This window comes from Temnothorax longispinosus, chromosome 7, assembly GCF_030848805.1.
Source record: "Temnothorax longispinosus isolate EJ_2023e chromosome 7, Tlon_JGU_v1, whole genome shotgun sequence".
Lineage (NCBI taxonomy): Eukaryota > Metazoa > Arthropoda > Insecta > Hymenoptera > Formicidae > Temnothorax > Temnothorax longispinosus.
Window position 1 is genome coordinate 14700288 of NC_092364.1, and position 18261 is coordinate 14718548.

The following is an 18261-nucleotide window of genomic DNA, read 5'->3' on the forward strand; positions in this document are numbered from 1 at the left end:
AATTAGCGCAAAATACTAATCTTTTATATTTAATTGCAAAAAATCATATAATAGGAATAATATAGATGTTTCGTGTACACTACTGATGTTAGAAATCTTCGGCCATAGAAATAAAGATACAAGTCCATTCGGCTCCACGGGAAAGACTAAAAATCGTATAAAGCGACGTTATCGCACATATATGCATGCCGCAGCTACGTTTTGAGGGAAAGAGGCAAAGAGTGGGGCCACTGATTTTCCGAGCACGTTCGCGACAAGATAACGCAACAGCAGTCTGTTCTATGTCGGATTGAACGGAGATAATGTCGCCATTACTTGTACTTTGATTCCATCGGTAGTTTGTTCGTCAATGAGTGCTGGACAAGCGGCTTGCGATCGCAAAATCCATTGTTTTCAATAAAAACGAGTGTCGTGCACTTCCAAGACATATATACATATTCTCAGATCGCATTGCTTTAAGTTTACGGTAGCTTCATTTTAATACGCAGCAATGATATAGATTGAGATGCGACCGCGGTGACCGCGGTGCTATCCACGTATGGTATCAGCACAGAAATATCAGGAATTCAAGGAGTTATTATTCAAATTAAATACGGGACCTATTATATGCGAAAGGGATTATCGTGCAATTCGTGCACGCCTGTTCCCGTTCTCCGTTTTTTTGTTCTTCACCTGGCTTTGCTTCTCGCGAGCGAGAATTTTCCACGATTTCACCTCCAAGGCGTGTCGTCCTTCAGCAACCGCGTAGCATCATCGTTGAAGCCACTATTTATTTGATAGTGTCAACGAAGATAACTGATAATGGCTTAATCCGACTTCACTCTTGTTCGGATTGTACTTTGTTCTCGCGGGACGGTGGATCCTCCAATTGCAGATGGTATCAACGACGTGACAAAAACCGTTAAGGCCAGATCGAATGAAGTTCTTTTCCCGCGAAGTGCTTTTCACGGTGACTGCATCATGTAATTGATTGATGGTGGATTTAGTGTTGGCATAGTGACCACCACCAGCACGGACGATGATTTGCGCGAGGTAATCTCGAGTATGAGTCAGTCAATACTTAAATTTAGCGGATAATGCAGATTGTTGCCGATTGGCTGGGCCGATTTGGGATATTGATTATGAGTGATATTTCTCGATTGAGCTTGTCTTTTATTTTACCTACGAGTTCTCGATTAAAATAAAATGTACGCAAAATACCATATTTTACAGTTAATGTTGATTGTAATTTGTTAAGATAATGCATAATGGACTATTTATATATGCTATAATGAAGATGTCATGATCAAGAAGTTACAAAATGACATCTTCTGTCATGAATCGTACCAAAAATGTAAATAATTTTATCGGAGCAAGAGTTAAACCATATGACTATAATTTAGAAATTTGCCACTGTGATATAGATATGAGGAATATGATTGATCAGCCAGATTGAACGCAACTTATTCCGCAGTAAAATATTTTGAATGGTGAAGATATAATTGTGATGTTTAGTCCATGATAGTGTAATCGATGTCCATAAATTGTTTACAAAGAAATTCAGTTCGTTGTAGATGCTTTACTTCTTATGAAAGATACCGTTTTTTTCTCGCCGTTGTTTTTTCACATACATTCTACTCGAGACTTATCTCATTGATCGGCGTGAATACCCATAATCTGTAAAAATGGAGTTTAAATAATATTATTGTTATTGAGTTATATATATACAGAACAATAATTGTACTGGAACATTTCTGATTTGTTCGTGATGATTTTTATTTATAAAATAACGATGTAAGATAAAAAATTCGACGTAAAAAGAGCACAATGACGTCAATGACGTACATTAACGATGTCTAGTGTGTTCGCTTTCGAGAATTCTTAATGACTTAAACGATATAATTTTTAAATATAATGAAGAATTTATCCACTGAATTAGCACATCGGATATATTTAATGTACGCATATAATTTGTATCGATTTATAATAATTAATAAATATCCGCTATGTGTAAAATGCATAAATGCGATTTACACCGTATGCAGCATAACGTTAGTTCTTCTTATTCCGTTAACGGAGGAAGTTTGAACAAATTTACATTACCAAATAATATTTGACTTATCGAATTTTATTTTTAATCTATTTATTTAAGCTTCTTTATCATTGTCGTTTATTACTACGTTTATGTGAGCGTTACTTCTGTAGTAACTTACGATAATTCCTTCGCGTAAACGGAATTTTCCGTCGCGTAAACGGAATTTTGTAGTAACTTACGATAATTTACTCCGCCCAAACGAGTGAATTATCGTAAGTTACTACAGAAGTAACGCTCGCGTAAACGTAGTATATGTCGCAGAAGTTGCTCCCCAATCACTAATTCTGTTAATTCGCGCATTTATACCTACGTTTTGTCAACATAATTTCCTTGATTAAAGCATTCAATAGAATATATGAAATAAGGACTCAACAAGCACATCCGACAGCCGTCTATTAGAAACGAGCTGTTACATACCTCGATGATTTTATTCAACAATATACTAATAATCGGTTTCAGCAATTATAGTCTATCATGCATAACTATGATTCAACTTAATCTCAACCTTTTTTGTAAATCTTACGAAGAAATTGCATATCTGGCAAGAAATTTTGTTCAAGCGCTTACATACAAACAACACTCTTTGGAAAAATTATTTTTAAAATATAATAAACAGCCGTAGCTTTTCAAAAACTGTTAAAGAAATCTTATATTAACAAAAAAAGAATCACGTTTTCAAACTGATCTTTCCCTTGTTATCTGAAAAGAGAAGATTTAAAGACAAAGAATTAAACCGGACATTTATATTTTAATAGAACTGAAAGGATCTTGTAGCAAAATAACGAATTTATCAAAAATTTACCCAACAGCTGTTTCTCGACGAGCTGATTCTGCTGCATGCGGCGTATCGCATTTCGAGACGTATCCGATAAAGGAGACGAATTTTCCGCGTAGCGTATATGTATGTTGACATTGATGCAACAGCAGCAGCAAACGCTCGACAATAATCACCAGAGTCAGACGGAGCAAGACTACGTGAACGGTGTACCTGCCGAGAATCACACTGATGACAGGTCTCACAGCGAGGCTGAGCGCTTGGCGAGGGAAACCGCGGTCGTCACTCCAGGAAATGGTAGCGTTGGAGATTCCCCTACGCACTGGAATGACGTAGACAACGACAATGAGGAAGAGGAGACGGATGTCGAAGAAGACAGCGGCTGGATCACGAATCAGCCGATATCGTCGACTATTGTTCAGCAGCAACAAGCGTTTACCACCACAAATGGCGATGTCATCCTACCGAATCCCGATCCGTCGGATTTCAGCGACATAACCGTGACGAACTCGACGAGAGTGCGTGTGGGTAATGAGACCATCTACAATGGTCCGGTTACCATAAACCAATTCGTTTACACGAATCCTACTCCGAATCAGGATGCGATTGAACTTGACGTTATCCGCCCTTCCGACAATATCTTGGATTTGTCGACGAGTCAGGACAACGGAGTCCCAAATGAATCAATTTTTCCACAAAATATTAAATTAAATAAAGGTAATCATTGCAATCATTGCAACGCAATAGATTGTTTAGGCTCGTTTCTTTTAATTTTTCTATACTTCTTTCTTTTTGTAAGTACAAATATGTTTAAGCACAAAATCGCCGAATAATTAAAAAGAACAGGTCCCTTATAAGTTTCTGGATCATAGAATAACAACAGGACACAGTTTTAAGAAATTATAAATCGCAACTCACTAAATTGAATTATAATGCAATTATGCTAATTATTTTATAAATTGAATATAATGTAAATATTCTTTTATCGATGTCATCGCAACGAGACATTACTCTAATACCTTTCCTCATAAGAGAAAATACACTATCAAGCTTATAATTTGAAAGCGTGTTTAATAAATATTTTCAATACCTAAATATCATAGGACGAATCAATCTTTGTCCTAAAAATTTTAAATATATTACTCGTAATGATTACTTGCGGACAACACTGATTTTAATCTAATAAATTCAAAGACATTATAGAATCAAATTCTCTTTGTTTTATATGTAAACATTTCAACACTTTGTGTTGCTTACGTATCCAGCCAGAAATGATTAGTCGAATCGACGTCGATATCGATGCATTGATAAAGTCGATGTCAGGTACTGATTGATATCTTTGTCATCTTCGATCTCATCATAATTGTTTTCATATGTCAATTAAACGATTGCAAATATTTTTGTAAAATTTCTATTATCTTTTATCTGGCCCCACATCCAAATGACAAAAATATATATATTAGTATTCGACATCAATCATTCATCGATGCATTGACGTCGATTTGACTAATCATCTCTAATTAGATCATAGACAAGTCTATGAGTTAGATAGTACTATTTGAGATAATTGTTGAATATCAGATAAATGCGATAAGAATCAGTGATGTACGATCTTTATCTATTTTGAAGTAGCTTCGATAATTTCTCCCTTTTAGAACATATATGTCTTTATTTATGTGAAAGAAACCTATTTACAAACTTTGACCAAAACCAGAGCATGTGTTTTCGGAAGAACAGCCATTTTTTCTCTTACGTGAAGTATAATATATAATATTATTCGAACTGTTCAAATCGCAACAATTTTTAAAAGTAATTTCAATGATACGTCATTAATATCATTAACTCCTTTGACCAATGGTCTTGTCATACTATTCCACAACATATAAGTTTAATATCGACGATATTCTAGATTAATAATTGTTACACTTTAGACGCGCCACAAGAATTAAAGCTAAATATAGAAGAGCTATCTTTTACTTCACGCAGTATACATGTGTTAAGCTATTCATAAGTTGGTCCAATTGCATGCCGCAAATTTACTCGATTGTGAATAGAATAACAGAAAAGTGATATAAATCAAATAAGAATTATAATAATGCTTTACGTGAGGGGGACTAATAATGTAATTAGAATATTCCTTTTGTACACACGTGTTATCCGTCATAATAACTCTGTATACATTTCATCAAACGGTATTAAGTAGTTTGTGAAATCGTTCTAATACAGCTTTTTATAATTATTCTAGTGACGCAATGGCTCTGGACGTGGAAACGTGCGGTTTTATCGTGCGTTCTAACTTTAATACTTCTAGTTATTGTAGTGCCCATAACTGTACATTTAACTCATCAATCGGACGCATCGGTCTTCCCGGAAATTCCAACCTCATCGCTCGAGGGTAATTGTTTATTTGGAAAATTTTTCGTTTTGCAAGCGCGACATGAAGCAAACATTATCTTATCACGATTATAAATTTAAAATCTGTATCTTGCACTTTAATATTTGTATTTATTCCATTTATTCGTTTACTTAAAAGCGTTTTTTTTTTACTTTCCACGTTTCATATATTATATATTTCAAAACACTTTACATTGTCATATATATATATATATATATATATATAGATATATATATATATATATATATATATATATATATATATATATATATATTATACTGATATATATATATATATATATATATATATATTATATATATATATATCAGTAAAAAATGACGCATTCACTAATGTGTCCAAACACCAGATTACTCAGTTCAGTGTAAAGAAATAAATATGCCAACAGTTACTATACTGGATTTATCAGTCATGTTTTAATACCTAATTTTGGGGAACATCTTTTATATATTATTTAAAAAATGTAATTTGTTGTACATTTAACGATCCTATAATTTGTTAAATAAAGAAACATATACGTATTCAATTCCTGTACATCTTTTTTCCACTCGTCAAACATTATTTTGTACTCATCTCACAGTGGCGCGGATAGCGATCTACATATATATATATATATTCTGTATCATGCATAATATATATTTTCATAGCGATTTTCAATTCTAATATTTATTTAACAGCCAATTAATTTTATTATAAAGTTCAACCAGTACAATGCCTATTATCATACCTCCAACACACAATATATTTTTATATACGCCATTTCCTTCCTTTATTCACTAATTAGCTTGATCTAATTAAATTTATTAATGCTACAAAATTTGCAGGGACTACCTCTTTTGTCATACATTTTTATTGTATTCAAGAAGATTTTATATTCAAAACGAAAATAGTAGATCCGCGATATATTCAGTTAACTGTTATCTGAACTTGTTGGAATTATATCTAACTAATATAAACAAGTGGCAACTAAAGATTTAAAGAAAAAAAATGTAAATATTTTCAGACATTGTATTCCATTCACAATTTAAATTTTCAAGCTATCTGGTCAGGGCTCGGATGACCAATGAGGCCACTTTATAATTTCATTATATAAGTTATCTCCAGTATCCCAAGGTTGTCGGTCTAACAGTTTATAGTCAGGCGTGATCTTCCCGGTTTTGACGCCGAGCTCTATGATCTTTCGCGCGGCACGTATTTGTAGTTTCGACGGTACAACTGAACTGAAATTACCGATGAAGCAAATGCCAATACTTCTGTCGTTATAACCGCGGGCATGCTGACCGACGTAATCCCAATTTCTGCCAACATATGCAAGGCCGTCGCCTCCGACGAAGAAACTGTAGCCGGTATCATCAAATTTATTTTCCAAATACCAAGCCTGAATCAACCTCACTTTGATTGTACACTCTAATTGCGTGGTACAGTAATGTGACGGAGTAACGATGAAAGTACCTTGTGACCGACCAATAATTACATATGGTACTGGCAGCTTCATTTTTATTAAGGGTCTCGAAGCAGGTTGTGCACCCCACTCGTCCCTCTCGACAATGCGAAACGAAGTGTCTGTACCATTATTATCTGAAAGTCATGAAAACTTAGTACATATCATACAAAAGGTTCAAGATATACCATGCAAACAAATTAATTAAAAGCTCTAAATACACCAAATGTGTCAATCTTAATCGGATGCATACGCCAATTTTAGCTTTAAAGTCTAGAATATTACTCTTATATATTATATGATAATGCAAACTGTTTTGAAATATATATATGACACGTGGAAAGCAAAAAAAATGCGCTTTTAAGTAACCAAAATAAAATAAATACAAATATTAAAGTGCAAGATACAGATTTTAAGTTTACAATTGTGATAAGATAACGTTTGCCTCATGTCGCGCTTGCAAACAAAAAATTTTTTAGACAGACAATTACCCTCGGTCGATGAGTCTGGAATTTCCGATGGGACCGGTGTGGTCAGTTCGGGCGGTGCGAGAGATACGTCTGATGGATGATAAGTGAAATGTACAGTTATAGGACACTTGGATTTGCAGCTGCTATCTGGTCCATCCTCGCATGAGTAATGAGGCCACTTTATAATTTCATTATATAAGTTATCTCCAGCATTCCAAACTTGTTGGTCTAACAGTTTATAGTCAGGTGTGATCTTTCCGTCTTTGACGCCGAGCTCTATGATCTTTCGCGCGGCACGTATTTGTAGTTTCGACGGTACAACTGAACTGAAATTACCAATGAAGTTAATGCCAATACTTTTGTTGTTATAATAACCGCAGGCATGCTGACCGACGTAATCCCAATTTCTGCCAACATATGCAAGGCCGTCGCCTCCGACGAAGAAACTGTAGCCGATATCATCAAATTTATTTTCCAAATAATAAGCCTGAGTAGCCCTCACTTTGGTTGTACACTCTGATTGCGTGGTACAATAATGTGACGGAGTACCTTGTGACCGACCAATAATTACATATGATACTGGCAGCTTCATTTTTATTAATGGTCTCGAAGCAGGTTGTGCACCCCATTCGTCCCTCTCGACAATGCGAAACGAAGTGTCGGTACCATTATTATCTGAAAGTCATGAAAACTTAGTACATATCATACGAAAGGTTCAAGATATAATATACCATGCAAACAAATTAATTAAAAGCTCTAAATACACCAAATGTGTCAATCTTAATCGGATGCATACGCCAATTTTAGCTTTAAAGTCTAGAATATTACTCTTATATATAATATGATAATGCAAAGTGTTTTGAAATATATATATGACACGAGGAAAGCAAAAAAGATGCGCTTTTAAGTAACCGAAATGAAATAAATACAAATATTATTAGAGTGCAAGATACAGATTTTAAATTTACAATTGTGATAAGATAACGTTTGTTTCATGTCGCGCTTGCAAACGAAAAATTTTTTAAATAAACAATTACCCTCGGCCGATGAGTCTGGAATTTCCAATGGGACCGATGTGGTCGGTTCCGGCGGTGCGGGAGATACGTCCGGATGATGAGTGAAAGGTACATCAGTTATGGTACACTTGGATTTGCGGCAACTATCTGGTCCTACCTCGCATGACCAATGAGGCCACTTTATAATTTCATTATATAAGTTATCTCCAGTATCCCAAGGTTGTCGGTCTAACAGTTTATAGTCAGGCGTGATCTTCCCGGTTTTGACGCCGAGCTCTATGATCTTTCGCGCGGCACGTATTTGTAGTTTCGACGGTACAACTGAACTGAAATTACCGATGAAGCAAATGCCAATACTTCTGTCGTTATAACCGCAGGCATGCTGACCGACGTAGTCCCAATTTCTGCCAACATATGCAAGGCCGTCGCCTCCGACGAAGAAACTGTAGCCGGTATCATCAAATTTATTTTCCAAATACCAAGCCTGAATCAACCTCACTTTGATTGTACACTCTGATTGCGTGGTACAGTAATGTGACGGAGTAACGATGAAAGTACCTTGTGACCGACCAATAATTACATATGGTACCGGCAGCTTCATTTTTATTAAGGGTCTCGAAGCTGGTTGTGCACCCCATTCTTCCCTCTCGACAATGCGAAACGAAGTGTCTGTACCATTATTATCTGAAAGTCATGAAAACTTAGTACATATCATACGAAAGGTTCAAGATATAATATACCATGCAAACAAATTAATTAAAAGCTTTAAATACACCAAATGTGTCAATCTTAATCGGATGCATACGCCAATTTTAGCTTTAAAGTCTAGAATATTACTCTTATATATTATATGATAATGCAAAGTGTTTTGAAATATATATATGACACGAGGAAAGCAAAAAAGATGCGCTTTTAAGTAACCGAAATGAAATAAATACAAATATTATTAGAGTGCAAGATACAGATTTTAAATTTACAATGTGATAAGATAACGTTTGTTTCATGTCGCGCTTGCAAACAAAAAATTTTTTAAATAAACAATTACCCTCGGCCGATGAGTCTGGAATTCCAATGGGACCGATGTGGTCGGTTCCGGCGGTGCGGGAGATACGTCCGGATGATGAGTGAAAGGTACATCAGTTATGGTACACTTGGATTTGCGGCAACTATCTGGTCCTACCTCGCATGACCAATGAGGCCACTTTATAATTTCATTATATAAGTTATCTCCAGTATCCCAAGGTTGTCGGTCTAACAGTTTATAGTCAGGCGTGATCTTCCCGGTTTTGACGCCGAGCTCTATGATCTTTCGCGCGGCACGTATTTGTAGTTTCGACGGTACAACTGAACTGAAATTACCGATGAAGCAAATGCCAATACTTCTGTCGTTATAACCGCAGGCATGCTGACCGACGTAGTCCCAATTTCTGCCAACATATGCAAGGCCGTCGCCTCCGACGAAGAAACTGTAGCCGGTATCATCAAATTTATTTTCCAAATACCAAGCCTGAATCAACCTCACTTTGATTGTACACTCTGATTGCGTGGTACAGTAATGTGACGGAGTAACGATGAAAGTACCTTGTGACCGACCAATAATTACATATGGTACCGGCAGCTTCATTTTTATTAAGGGTCTCGAAGCTGGTTGTGCACCCCATTCTTCCCTCTCGACAATGCGAAACGAAGTGTCTGTACCATTATTATCTGAAAGTCATGAAAACTTAGTACATATCATACGAAAGGTTCAAGATATAATATACCATGCAAACAAATTAATTAAAAGCTCTAAATACACCAAATGTGTCAATCTTAATCGGATGCATACGCCAATTTTAGCTTTAAAGTCTAGAATATTACTCTTATATATTATATGATAATGCAAAGTGTTTTGAAATATATATATAACACGAGGAAAGCAAAAAAAATGCGCTTTTAAGTAACCGAAATGAAATAAATACAAATATTATTAGAGTGCAAGATACAGATTTTAAGTTTACAATCGTGATAAGATAACGTTTGCCTCATGTCGCGCTTGCAAACAAAAAATTTTTTAGACTGACAATTACCCTCGGCCGATGAGTCTGGAATTTCCAATGGGACCGATGTGGTCGGTTCGGGCGGTGCGGGAGATACGTCCGGATGATGAGTGAAATGTACAGTTATAGGCACTACAATAGCCAGAAGTATTAAAGTTAGAACGCACGATAAAACCGCACGTTTCCACGTCCAGAACCATTGCGTCACTAGAATAATTACAAAAAGCTATATTAGAACGGTTGTTTCACGAGCTACTTATTATATTACGGCACGTGTGTACGAAAGGAATATTATAATTACATTAAGTTTTTCACGTAAAGCATTATAATTCTTGGTTGGTATCAATTTTCTGTTATTCAATATTCACAATCGAGTAAAGAATTTGCGGCATGCAATATCTCGTCAATCTATAGGAATAGCATAATATACGTATTAGTCCAGTCAAATTAGACATTTGAGCTCGGAAGTGAAGCGGTATCAATGAAACCTTTTTAGGGTTATTGGGGGGATGTAGAAGAGCTTATTTCTGAGTTGTCGGGTTAATCGGACCGATGGGTTTTTAAGGGGGGGAGGGGGAATGAAAAATTTCATTTTTTTGCAATAACTCGGCGAATTTTGACCGTACATGATTTACTAACCCCTCATTTTGTAGCTCTTTTAAAACCCTACAATTCATTTCCTGGAGACCCTAACTTAAAATCAATATTTGTCGAGTTCTAGCCGGTGAAAGTGGGAAAAAATGTATTTTGTCGCGGTTTTTTGCGTTTATCTCGTTTTATTGATAGCTTTTTTCATTATCTCTTTCATGTCTTTTATTTCACAATAAATGTATTATTTCATAATATTAAATAGAATTTAAACGCAAAAAACCGCGACAAAATACATCTTTTCCCACTTTCACCGGCTAGAACTCGACAAATATTGATTTTAAGTTAGGGTCTTCAGGAAATGAATTGTAGGGCTTTAAAAGAGCTACAAAATGAGGGGTTAGTAAATCATGTACGGTCAAAATTCGCCGAGTTATTGCAAAAAAACGAAATTTTTTATTCCCGCTCCCCCCCTTAAAAACCCATTGGTTCGATTAACCCGACAACTCAGAAATAAGCTCTTCTATATCCCCCCAACAACCCTAAAAAGGTTTCATTGATACCGCTTCACTTCCGAGCAAAAGCCTTTTTTTTTGTCTAATTTGACTGGACTCTATATACTGTGAGGTCAAAATAGCTCTTTTATATTTAGCTTTAATTCTTGTGGCGCGACTAAAGTGTAACAATCATTAATGTAGAATATCGTTGATATTAATCTATATTCTGGAATAGTACGACAAGACCATTGGTCAAAGGAATTAATGACATTTGTGACGCATCATTGAAATTACTTTTAAAAATTGTTGCAGCCTGAATAGTTCTGATAACATTATTATCTTTCACGTAAGAGAAAAAATGGTTGTTCTTCCGAAAACACCCACCCATGCTCTGATTTAGGTCGAAGTTTGTAAATAAATTTCTTTCAGATAAATAAAGACATGTTCTAAAAGAAAGAAATTATCGAAGCTACTTCAAAATAGATAAAGATCGTACATCACTGATTCTTATCGCATTTATTTAATGATCGACAATTAAAACATATACTCCATTTATCCGTTTTTATATTTGCTTTTTCACTTATCTCAAATAGTACTATCTAACTCATAGACTTATTGTCTATGATCTAACTAAAGATGATTATTCAAATCGACGTCAATTCATCGATGAATGATTGATCGAATACTGATATATATTTTTGTCTGAATGTGGAGCCAGATGAAAGATAATAGAAATCTTACAAAAATATTCGCAATTATTTAACTGACATGAAAACAATTATGATGAGATCGGAGATTACAAAGATAATAATCGGTATTTGACATCGACTATTTATCAATGCGTCGACATCAAATTGCCGTCGATTCGACTAATCATTTCTAGTTGGATACGTAAGCAACACAAAGTGTTGAAATGTTTACATATAACACGAAGAAAATTTGATTCTATGATGTCTTTGAATTTATCAGATTAAAATCAGTGTCCACAAAAGTAATCGTTACGTTCTACTAATATAGATATATATTTAAAATTTTTAGGACAAATGTTGATTCGTCCTAATATATAATATTTAGATACTCAAGATATTTATTACACACGCTTTCAAATTGTAAGTTTGAAAGTACATTTGCTCTTTTATGCATAGGAAAGGTATTAGAGTAATGTGTCGTTGCGATGACATTTATAACAGTTTATAACATATTTAGCATATTTACAATTATAATTCAATTTAGTGAGTCGCGATTTATAATTTCTTTTATAAAACTTTATCCTGTTGTCATTCTGTAATCCAGAAACTTATATGAGAAATCTGTCCTTTTTAATTATCCGGCGATTTTGTGCTTAAACATATACTTGCAGTGTACTTACGGAAAGAAAGAATTAAGTATAGAAAAACTATAAGAAACGGGCCTAAACAATCTATTATTGCATCGCACGATTGACTATTACCTTTAGCTAATTCAGTATTTTGTAGAAAAATTGATTTATTTGGAGTTTCGTTGTCCTGACTCGTCGACAAATCCGAGATATTGTCGGAGGGGCGGATAAGTTCAATAGCATCCTGATTTGTAGTAGGATTCGTGTATACGAATTGGTTTATGGTAACCGGACCATTGTAGATGGTCTCATTACCCACACGCACTCCTGTCGAGTTCGCCACGGAAATGTCGCCGAAGTTCGACGGATCGGGATTCTGTAGGATGAAATCGCCACTTGTAGTGGCAGATGCTTGGTGCTGCTGAACGATGGTCGACGATACCGGCTGATTCGTGATCCAACTGCTGTCTTCTTCGATATCCGTCTCCTCTTCCTCATTGTCGTTGTCTACCAGTGCGTCAATCCAGTGCGTAGGGGAATCTGTAACGCTACCATTTCCTGAAGTGACGACCGCGGTTTCCCTCGCCAAGCGCTCAGCCTCGTTGTGAGACCTGTCGTCCGCGTGATTCTCGGCAGACACAACAGCACCGTGCTCTTGCTGCTCCTGACTCTAGTGATTACCGTCGAGCGTTTGCTGCTGCTGTTGCATCAATGTCAACATACACATGCGCCACGCGGAAAATTCACCTTCTTTATCTTATGTCCTAAAATGCGATACACCGCATGCAGCAGAATACGTTCGTCGAGAAACAGCTGTAGGGTCATTAGATAAATTTACCAAATCGCTACTATAATTCGAGATTATAAGAACCGACTATGAATACCGCGGCCTAAATGTTTGGTTTAATTCTTTGTCTCTTTTTCCTCTCATTTCAGATACTTAACGAGGGAAAAATCAGTTTGGAAACGTGATTCTTTTTTTATTGTTAATATGGGATTTTTTTAACGGTTTGCGAAAAACTACGGTTTTTAAATGATCTTAAAAATGATTTTTCCAAAGACCGTCGTTTGATATATATTTAAAGCACTCGAACAAACTTGCTAGATCTGCAATTTCGTTCAGATTTAAAATTTTATTTAGTTGAAAAAAATTACTAGAGAAAAGTCTCATTATGAGATAGGATCCTAATATGAGATGGCGGGGTTTTTTCATAATGGGATCAACAGAATAATAATAATAATAATAATAGGGAACTTTCCTCTATACGTTTTCGAGTTCTCCTTGTAAGATTTACAAAAGAACTGAGATATATACTGAATCATGGTTAAGATTGACTAATTGGTGAAACCAGTCATTTTAGTATCGCTGAATAAAATCGACGAGAAATGTAACAGTTCGTTTCTAATCGACGGCTGTCGGATGTGCCTTTTGAGTCCTTGTTTCATACAACAATAGAAAGTTTTAATCAAGAGAATTATGTTAACAAAACTTTAATGCGCAAATTAACAAAACTAGTGATCAAGGAACAACTTCTGCGATATAAACGGCAATGATAAGAAGCTTAGTAAATAAAATATTAGATAAAAAATAAAACTCAATAAGCCAAATATATTATCTGGTATGGCAATCTTATTCAAACTTCCTCCATTAATTAAATAACGCTCCAACGTTATGCACATGCTGCATACGGTACGGTATAACGCACTTGTGCATTTTACATATTGCGGATATTTATTAATTATTGTTAATCGATACAAATTATATACGTAAATTAAAGACATTGGATGTGTATTGCTGATTCAATGGATAAATTCTTCATAATATCTAAAAATAATACCATTTAAGTTATTAAGTCATTAAGAATTCTTACGAAAGCGAACACACTAAACATCGTTAGTATACGCCACTGTGCTCTTTTTGCATCGTATTTTTTATCTTGCATCTTTTATCTTACGTTATTTTATAAATAAAAATCATCGCAAACAATTCAGAAATGTTCCAGTACAATTATTGTTCTATGTATAACTCGATCTGTATTAATAATGCGTATTATTTGAACTCGTGTTATTTTTACAGATTATGGAAATTCACGCCGGTCAAAAAAATAGTATATGTTACGAATAGAATGTATGTATATGATAAAAGAACGGCGAGAGAAGAGAAAACGATGAGTATCTTTCATAAGAAGCAGTAGAACATCTACAACAAATTGATTTCTTTGTGAACAAATTATGGACATCAATTATATTAGAATGGACTAAACATTACAATATTATATCTTCGCGGTTTAAAATATTTTATTACGTTCAATCTGGCTGATCAATCGTACCCCGCTTATCTATACTACAGCAAATATCTAAATTATCATGGTCATGGTTTAACTCTTGGTACGATAAAATTACTTACAATTTTGGTATGATTCATAGCAGAAGATGTCATCATATGTTATGACAACTTCATAGCAGATATAAATAGTCCATCATGCCTTATCTTCACAAATTACAACATCCAACTGTAAAAGTGAAGTTTATCGTGAAAATATATCGTATTTTAACGTGCATTTTATTTTAATCGAGAAGTCGTCAGTAAAATGTAGAACAAAGCTCGATCGGAAAACATCACTCGTAATCAGTAATCCAAATCAACGCAACCGGTCGGCAACAATCCGCATTATCTGCTAAATTAAGGATTGACTGATGACTCATAACTCGGGATTATACGTCGCACAAATCATCGTTCGTGCTGGCAGCAGTCACTTTGCCAACGCTACGTTCACCATCGATCTATGGACGACATGGTGTCGACGGCTGTTACCGTGGAAAGCACTTCGCGTAAAGGAAAACTCTAATGGTTACCGACACGTCATTGACACCACACCTGCAGTTGGGGGATGCTCCGTCCCGCAGGAACAAAATACAATTCGAATAAGAGTGAAAATAAGCCACTATCACTTATTAACTTCGTTGATACTATCAAATTTGAAATTAATATACTGGCTTCAGCGATGACGCGACGCAGCTGTCGAAGAATGACGCGCCTTATGCCCGTTCTAGACTGGAGGATGATCCTACTCGCGACTACTCATCCTAGTCAGTATAGTCATACTCACTAGGATAAGCTGCGAGTAGGATCATCCTCCAGTCTAGAACGGGCATTAGAGATCTTCTTCTTCTTCTTCTTATATTTGCATTGGCTGCTGCCTCTAATACGAGGTCAATATGGCCAGCATTTGCCCCTATTTGTTAACAAAGTCTGAATCAGGTTGAGTGGCAAAGTCCAAAAGGCAATTGCAGCAGCAGACAGTATCAGTCGCAATACTTTAAAAAATTGTTTCGTTCGGGTGGAACACGTAGTCCGAACACGTTAAAACGTGTCGTCCGTGACTACACGCGAAACACGTCCGAGCTAGTCCGCGTACGTTGGGCGAATTAGGGCATTAGAGATGAAATCAGCGTTCGTTCTCGCGAGAGCAAAGCGAGAAAAGGAACAGAAATACGGAGAACGCGCGTGAACGATAGTCCCTTTCGCACAAAATAAATATATTTAATTTGAATAATAAAACACGCACCTTGGATATCCCCCTGTGCTGATACTAATGGGTGGCACCGCGGTCACCGCGGTCGCATCTCAATCTATGGCCGGTATTCATAGTCTTCAAGATCGTCTTAAGTAATGTTTAATAAGACGCTAATACGGCATACGGCTCTGATTGGTTCATGACATCTTAAGATTGAACTTCAGACGGTCTTAAATAACTATGAATACCGGCCTATATCATAATTGCTACGAATTAAAATAAAGCTACGGTAAATTTAAAGCGATCTGAAAATATGTTGTGTGTATATATTCCGGAAGTGCGCGACGCTCGTTTTTATCGAAAACTGTGAATTTTACGATTGTCCAGTACTCATTGGGCGCGGTTCAGCAGACACAACTGTTGCACAACTGTTGAGTTCGTCTTATCAACACTCTGCATTGATTGGTTGGTTCTAAAAGTAAGAGCCAATCACGTTCGATTGCTACTGAGCGGCTTGGTCTGCTGAACGCGACCATTGACAAACTACCGATAGAATCAAAGCACGAGTAATGATCTCGACATTAGCTCCGTTCAATCCGACACAGAACCGACTACTGTTGCGTTTTCTTGTCGAATGTGCTCAGAAATCGTTGGCCCCACTCTTTGCCTCTTTCCCTCAACCACAACTGTTAACCACATAGCTGCGGCATGCATGTGTGTGCGATAACGTTGTTTAGACGGTTTTTAATCTTTTCCGTGGAATCGAATGAACTTCATTTCGATGACCTACTGAGATTTCTATAACACCAGTTGCATGCACGAAACATCTATATTATTTCTATTATATCATTTTTTGTAATTTAAGGAAAATAATTAGCGCTAATAATTATATCACGATATTTGCCTATAAGAGGCAGGGTATTTAATCCTAGAGAGTCTTTATGAATTTTCTCATACGTGAAAGGCCAAGCGGGGTAATAAATTACCCCAAACTTGTACCGCGTGTATAATGTTTCTATTTGTTGTTAGACAACTTTTTAATAGATAATTTTGTTTGTTCTTTAATAGGGAAGACGATAGTAGTCATATCAATTTACAGTAGTAAAAAAAAACAGTAAAAAAATTTCGGAAAACAAGAAAAAGAACCAAAAATTGGGCTGCGAAATGACTATTTTTATTAAAAATGCTGTAGTTTTTCATAAATATCACCGATTTTAAAAATTCCAAAGGAATTTTGAAAGACGAATAGACAACCTTCAAGGGCATGTAAGCGATTTTTTGTTTCTTAAAAAAAACATATTTCTTTGAACATCTGAAGTAGAGGAAATGATGAAAAACTGTCGAATGGGAAAAATCGCAAGAAATGGAAAGTAAAACAAATTCTGTCGATTATTATTTATTTGAAAGGTAGTCAAAAGTTATAAAAGTATATGGAAACAGTAAAATTAACTCCACAAAAACTTTACAAAGTTTTAATCAGTTACTGTGCAAGAACAGCAAAAATGAAATAATTGACCAATCTTAAACAATTATATATGAAACAGGGGTAGAATTTTCCGTAAAAAATCTGAAATATACTTTACTGTGGTAAATGTCGAACGTAAACGGCCAAAGGGGGTAACACGTTACCCCAAACGATTTTCTTTTTCGGTTTTCAGCTGCTGCACGGGTCTAACGCACTCGCTGAATGACGGAGGTCGACTGCCGGATGAATAAACTGAATTATGGTTAGGGTCTCGGTATGAAAACTAACCTTCCTAAGGCAGGGGCGCAATTTGAATTTCGCGTGGGGTAACGTATTACCCAAGAAAGACTCTCTAGGGTTAAAAAAAATTTTGAGCTTCGTAGAGAAAGTCTTTCTATACAGAAACAAACTTATAATCATGCAAGTTACATGTATAATTATATATCTTAAAACCAATAATTTAAAAAGATAATGTTTTAAGAGACAATTTTTCATATCTTTGAAAAAATTTAGCAGCATTAACCAGATAATACAAGATTCTTCTAGATACAATGAACAATGAACGCCGTATTCAACATGCGGAGGTATCAATGTTTTACTACGAAATAATATAATTTCGATTATTTATATATATATAGTATTATTGA

The 18261-nt window shown here is 35.6% G+C and overlaps 2 protein-coding genes across 12 annotated transcripts; one reads left to right on the plus strand and one right to left on the minus strand.

Annotated features, from left to right (window-relative positions):
* Positions 1–914: 914 nt before the first annotated feature.
* On the plus strand, positions 915–5430 carry LOC139815709 (uncharacterized). The gene is made up of 3 exons (XM_071782801.1): positions 915–1032; positions 2969–3566; positions 5095–5430. Exons 2-3 carry the CDS (start codon positions 2978–2980, stop codon positions 5316–5318), a joined length of 813 nt encoding a protein of 270 aa, XP_071638902.1. The 5' UTR covers positions 915–1032; positions 2969–2977; the 3' UTR covers positions 5319–5430.
* Positions 5431–5594: 164 nt separating this feature from the next.
* LOC139815892 (peptidoglycan recognition protein 3-like) lies at positions 5595–17859 on the minus strand. 11 transcript variants are annotated; one of them, XM_071783145.1, is made up of 8 exons: positions 16540–16767; positions 15039–15144; positions 12764–13395; positions 10259–10435; positions 9235–9896; positions 8211–8873; positions 7195–7848; positions 5595–6840 (listed from the first exon to the last, which is right to left on the minus strand). In XM_071783145.1, the coding sequence occupies exons 6-8, from the start codon at positions 8788–8790 to the stop codon at positions 6308–6310; spliced, it is 1767 nt and encodes a 588-aa protein (XP_071639246.1). In that variant the 5' UTR covers positions 8791–8873; positions 9235–9896; positions 10259–10435; positions 12764–13395; positions 15039–15144; positions 16540–16767; the 3' UTR covers positions 5595–6307. The 11 variants fall into 11 exon arrangements, with proteins under 11 accessions (XP_071639246.1, XP_071639248.1, XP_071639247.1 ...); XM_071783147.1 differs by having other exon boundaries at positions 12764–13171; positions 16527–16767; XM_071783146.1 differs by having other exon boundaries at positions 12764–13179; positions 16201–16767.
* Between the last annotated feature and the right edge of the window lie 402 nt (positions 17860–18261).

What these genes read in the sequence shown, in the direction of transcription:
- LOC139815709 (XM_071782801.1), top strand. Translation starts at nt 2,978, where the DNA reads ATGTTGACATTGATGCAACAGCAGCAGCAAACGCTCGACAATAATCAC. An exon ending in AAATATTAAATTAAATAAAG is followed by an intron (nt 3,567 to 5,094) that starts GTAATCATTGCA and finishes TAATTATTCTAG; the next exon opens with TGACGCAATGGCTCTGGACG.
- LOC139815892 (XM_071783150.1), bottom strand. Translation starts at nt 8,790, where the DNA reads ATGAAGCTGCCGGTACCATATGTAATTATTGGTCGGTCACAAGGTACT. An exon ending in TCCAGACTCATCGGCCGAGG is followed by an intron (nt 7,849 to 8,210) that starts GTAATTGTTTAT and finishes CATGACTTTCAG; the next exon opens with ATAATAATGGTACCGACACT. An exon ending in TCCAGACTCATCGACCGAGG is followed by an intron (nt 6,841 to 7,194) that starts GTAATTGTCTGT and finishes CATGACTTTCAG; the next exon opens with ATAATAATGGTACAGACACT.